The 6,000-nt window shown below is 46.7% G+C and overlaps 1 protein-coding gene across 1 annotated transcript in view; it reads right to left on the bottom strand.

Moving 5' to 3' along the window:
* MEGF6 (multiple EGF like domains 6) overlaps positions 1-6,000 on the bottom strand; it is a 520,079-nt gene that overhangs the window by 73,237 nt on the left and 440,842 nt on the right. Inside the window, exons 18-19 of the mRNA XM_078781084.1 lie at positions 4,956-5,039; positions 4,618-4,785 (exon numbers count right to left, since the gene is read on the bottom strand). Coding sequence (XP_078637210.1) covers positions 4,618-4,785; positions 4,956-5,039 — 252 coding nt within the window. The remainder of the gene's footprint in view (positions 1-4,617; positions 4,786-4,955; positions 5,040-6,000) is intronic.

Raw genomic sequence — 6,000 nt, forward strand, 5'->3', positions numbered from 1 at the left:
CTGCTCTCGATGATGATTCATGTGTACAGAGCTTTGACATGTTCAGGAAATACCTACATTTTCTGCGAACCAAACATGGAGACCTGGCTCGCTTCTGGATGATGTATATTGATATGGTAGAGACCCTGCTGGGGTTGATTCGTGCGGATAGAGAAGGCGACTGGATGCTTCACTTGGCTTGTGTCAGAAGAGTGATCCCTTGGTGTTTCGCAATGAACAAGGTGAACTATGCTAGATATCTACCAGTGTACTATGCACAGATGACGCAACTCCACGAAACATGCCCCGAGTTGTACAGGCATTTCAATCAAGGCTACTTCTCCGTACAGCTTAGACCAGGGAATCCATTTGCCAGAATCGCTGTTGATCAGACAACAGAAGAAACAGTAAACAAAGATACGCAAACAGCTGGAGGAACACGAGGTTTTAGTCTTCGACAAGGGGCTGTGTCACGATACTATCTAACTGCAGAAAATCGGGCTACTGCACTGAGGCAACTACGAGAAACTATCCTTGTGAATGGCAGCGACACATCTCACGCCAAGCACCCTGACTTGTCTACTTCTCGCATCAAACGTGATGAGTCTGGCGTCACAGCTATCTGTGATCTACTGGAAAATGACTGGACCAATCCATTCGCCGATGATCCGTCATGTCTTCTCAGTATATCTACCGGAGCGGCTGCGAGGGAGGACGTTTCTAATGACCTACTCAACACCCTGCAAAAGGGGGAAGCGGCGTATCAAAGCTTCCAGAAACGTCTTGAAGAGGGAACAGGCTTTCATGACACATTGAACAAGCTAAACTTGAAGACCTTTGGTAAGATCAAGCAGAAAGTTGTGAAGGGCACAAACAAGGAGATCGTCCTGAGAGCTGACAGACAACTGTTTGCCACCATGATACTCATCGCCAAGACAAGGAACCTCGACATGCAACTTGTCCTTTGTCACCCACTAGGGCCGTTACCATGGTCTTTGGCAAACGTTGATGGGTCAATGAAAAAAACGAACAAAGCTGCACTTGCGAAACACATGGAAGGTCTTGTGGAACCAGCCGAGAACGTTGACAAGCGAAGTGCAACAATAATTGATGCGATGGCTCTCATACAAAAGATGCATGGCGAGAACGACACGTTCGAAGAACTATCTGACCGCATCCTTGCTGCAGCGCTTCACGCTGGTCAAGGCAGTGAGCGCATCGATGTTGTCTTTGACACATACACAGAAGAATCCATCAAAGCAGCTGAGCGTGTGAACCGCGGTTCAAATGAAGGCATCAGTTTCAGCGAGATCAGACCCGCACACAAAATCATGAACTGGCGGCGTCTCCTTGCTTGCAGCCAGACAAAGGAGAAACTGGTTGTGTTTCTGGCGGAGTCGTGGAAACATGAAACAAATCGCGAAAAGCTAGGCAACAGAACACTGTATGTCACCTGTGGTGAAAAATGTCTGGTACTGACCCGCGATAGGTGGAAGTTGGTGCAAGCACTCGAATGTAGCCATGAGGAAGCAGACACGCGTATGTTTCTCCACGCAAAGCACGCCGCTACCCACTACAAGACGATCATCTTAGTGGCAGATGACACCGACGTTCTGATCATCAGTCTTCATCTCAGCAGAACCATCGATAGTCAGCTCTTCATCAGACGAGGAACAAAGGTTCGAGTCAGAATGATCGACGTTGGAAAGTTGGCTGCGGTATTGGGGTCTGGAGTTTGCAGTGCATTGCCAGGGCTTCATGCATGGAGCGGGTGTGACACTGTGAGTGCTCTGGCTAGCCAAGGAAAGATAAAGGCTTTGAAGCTTGTGCAAGCGAATGAGCTGTATCTTCAAGCATTCACAGATCTGGGATCTTCGTGGAATGTACCAACAGACGTCTTCAATAGCATTCAGGCCTTCACGTGTCAGCTGTACGCCAAGAACACGAAGATCGTCGGTGTTAATTCGCTCCGTTATCACATGTTCTGTGCAAAGAAGGGCCAGATCGAATCTGGACAATTGCCGCCTTGTGAAGACTCCTTGATGCAGCATACGCTTAGGGCCAACTATCAGGCGGCTATCTGGCGATGCAGCCTTGAAAACCTACCAGACGTCCCAACACCATCAGCAGGACATGGTTGGGAACTCGATGATGGCGGTTCGCTCACAATCCGATGGATGGCGGGTCTACCAGCTCCAGATGTCGTCTTGAATCTCATCTCATGCACATGCAGAAGGACGTGTCGACCGTCAGATTGCTCCTGCATACTGAATGGGTTGAAGTGCACTGTTGTGTGTAAGCTGCAGGGATGCTCCAACATGGTGCAGGATGATGCTATCGTGGCTCAGGATGCCAATGACTCTGATGGCGACTCTGATGATTAACTTTGTGTGCACTGTATATTGTATAGCATATGTTGTTCTCTATTATAATGCAGGCCAAATTGCCTGAAAATCTTTATAGACAGATAAACGGTTTAGCAAAATGTATAATTTGGAAGATCATACCGGTGTTATTTGACTAAAACATGACATGTTCAATGATACCTCCGCTTGCTTATTAGGAATATACATCGTATGGTGTTAAAATCAGCTTCATACGTCTTTCCAAACTCTAGTAATGAATAATTAATATAATTGGCAGCCATTTTGAAATCCAAGATGGCCACCAAAGTGCAGATTTCCTATGTAACAATTTCCGCCTGCTTATTAGATATCGTATGGTGTTAAAATCCTCTCCGTACGACATTCCTAACTTGCGTTATCGTCAGAATAGATAATGCCAGCGGCGGCCTAAGTCATTTTATGCCTCTTTACATTTATTTGTTGTAAACTCGTGGTGGATGATATGTTTTAGTTTTTGAGTTATTTTTATAGACAGATAAACGGTGTAGCACAATGCATAATTTGGAAAATCATACCAGTGTTGTTTCACTAAAAAAAGTACAAGTCTAATAATAAAATATTGAAAAATATATGATTTTTTTTCGATAATTGATTTTTATAATAATTAATCTAAAACAAAATGCTTCATATTATTTTTTATTTAGACGGTACACATCGGACGTATATTTAGTCGTCAACCGCACATCGATAGCTAGTATAGAAGTCCAGATACACGTGCAACAATGTACCCCACCAAATGGGCATTTTCGAGCTGGGTGGTTTCAAAGATGGCGTCCATCCGGGCACTAAGCTACCGTTCTCAGATGTCCATCACACCTTTTCTGACACTTGAGACATTGGTCTAATTCTAATGGAAAATCATAATGAGAATTACTCCCCCCGCCGGAGCATTACTTTTGGTCTGGCTCAAGGACTATAACCGATTGGAGCAGTTTATTGGCACACAAAACGAGATCCGCGAAGCGAGTTGGTCGAGTTGTGCTGACCAAGATGGCGACACGGCGGCTTCACTTTTCACGGAGTATGAGCGTTCTATATCTATCTATAATTCCACTAATCTCTGTCTGTGTGTGTGTATGCGACCGCTGTTTCTCGACAACTACCGGTCCGATATACTTGAAACTTGCCAGGTATATTGCTGGGGACCCGAGGATGTGCCTTTTCAAGGTTTCATATTAATCGGACAATTACTTACCGAGCTATGTCCAAAAAACGATTCGACCAATCAGAGAGCAGCGAGCTATCGCGTGTGCCGAACGTGGCGAACACACTCTGCCTCGGACGGCACATTTGAGAGCGTATTCATTTATTTCACGTTGGCAAACTATGTTGCCGCTATGTTGGCGTTAAACTATGTTTTAAAACTAATTAAAACCATTTCATGTAAATAGAGGGGGGGGGGGGGGGGGGATTGTCACTGTACTCGCAAGTCGTTCGCCGTTCGCTTTGGCGTTGCGAATGGACCAAAACATTTCATGAACCAAACCATTTCATGTAAAGCGTTCGCCGTTCGCTTTGGCGTTGCGAATGGACCAAAACATTTCATGAACCAAACCATTTCATGTAAATAGAGGGGGGGGGGGGGGGAATGGGGGATATAATTTTAGATATATATATAGTACGGGCATGCCCTAGTATTTTCAATTCAGTGCGCCCGTGATTTGTGGCATAGACATGACCATTGGGCCTTCACGGTGTAATTTGTGCGAGGCTTTTGTCCGAGTGAGCTTGAGTCGAGAGGGCGAATGTACGGGTTGGGAATGTACGTGTCTCCCTTCCCCCGCCCGGCAACGCCGGTACTGGAGGACGTCACAGGATCGGTGAGTCTCCAAAATTCGCTTCGTGCTGTTGCGAATATGCAGGACTATGTCCGATTGTTGTGCTGCTCTCCGACCATGAGAACTGCAACGTCATTGTTGACTGGCCATCCCCTTCCCTCCCCCTTCCCCGTCCCCACCCCCCCCCTCCACCATACCCCCTCCACCATACCCCTCCCCTTCTCCCCTCCCCCTCCATTTTCCCCCTCCCCCTCCCTTTTCCCCCTCCCCCTCCCTTTTCCCCCCTCCCTCCTCCCCCTCCCTTCCCCCTCCACCCTACCCTTCTCCCCTCCCCCTCCCTTTTCCCCCTCCCCTCCCCCACCCTTCTCCCCCCCCCCCCCCGTTCCCCTTCCCTCCCCTCAACCCCTCCTCTCCCCCGCCCGGCAATGCCGGGTACTTCTGCCGGGTACAGGTACCTGGGTACAGGTACCTGGGTACAGTGATCCGGGTACAGTGATCCGGGTACAGGTATCTGCGTACAAATATCCGGGTACAGTGATCTGGGTACAGGTGTCTTGGTATAGGTACCTGGGTACAGGTATCTGGGTACAGGTATCTGAGTGCAGTGATCTGGGTACAGGTATCTGTGTACAAATATCCAGATACAGTGATCTGAGTACAGGTATCTGGCTGGGTAAATCTGTCTGGGTACAGCTATCTCGGTGCAGCTATCTGGTTACAGGTATCTGGGTACAGCTATCTCGTACAGGTATCTAGGTACAGCTATCTCGTACAGGTATCTGGGTACAGGCACCTGGGTACAGTGATCCGGGTACAGTGATCCGGGTACATTGATCCGGGTACATTGATCCGGGTACAGCTACCTGGGTACAGCTACCTGGGTACAGTGATATAGGTACAGTGATATAAGTACATTGATCTAGGTACAGTTATCTGGGTACAAGTACTTGGGTCCAGTGATCGAGGACAAACTGAAATGGAATAAGAATGATCATGTTTTGGCGTAAATCAAACCAAAGATTGTACTATTTAAGGAAATTGAAAGAGTTCTATGTTGATAACATTATTTTAGTTATTTTCTATCAGTCTCTGATTACAGGTATTCTCACTTTTCAGGCGATATGAACATTTGGTGATTTGGCAAAAGAAAATGTGAGTTGAAACGACCGAGACCTCGGAAGATTACCCAGAGTAATTCGAACAAACCTTCCCTCAATTTATACTTTGTTTGAGAAACGTGTTTTATTGAGAGTTTGAAGGATAATACAAGATCCATTGCTCCTACTCCATCAATTGTTTGAGTTTTAACCCTTTCTGCTCCACATACCTTAACCCTTTCGAATGTTTCCTTTTTATTGAATTGCTGGTGGATATTAAATCTCTTTTTCCAAATCCGCTCCGAGACTGGGAGGTATCTGTGGAGGAGGGTGGGTCAAATCCCGGCCAAGTCGTACGAAAGACTTTAAATATGGTACGTGCTGCTTCCTTGCTCTTGACGTTCAGCATTTAAAAAGGATAGAACATGGACAAACAACCATAAGTTGGCATCCATTGGTAGGAGGAAATTCTTCCATAGGAAATGCCCTGCCGAGTGCGATGAGAATGGCGGGAGTATTGTTGTGACGTCACTGGTACCCAGAGTGCCCTGGGAAATGACAGAACTTCCCAAGCTCAGTGGCCGTCTCTGTCTCGTGTAATAGTCCTGTGTTGTGTTGCGTATATTCGTGTGTATGTCCATGTATGTGTATGTGTGCGGTCGCTCCACTACGAGCGTTGTTTCGTTTTTTTTTGTCATTGCTGCTGCACTTTGTTCACCTTCATTGCAGTTGATTCCCATC

The sequence above is a fragment of the Myxine glutinosa genome, chromosome 6, assembly GCF_964187855.1.
Source record: "Myxine glutinosa chromosome 6, kmMyxGlut1.1, whole genome shotgun sequence".
Classification (NCBI taxonomy): Eukaryota; Metazoa; Chordata; class Myxini; order Myxiniformes; family Myxinidae; genus Myxine; species Myxine glutinosa.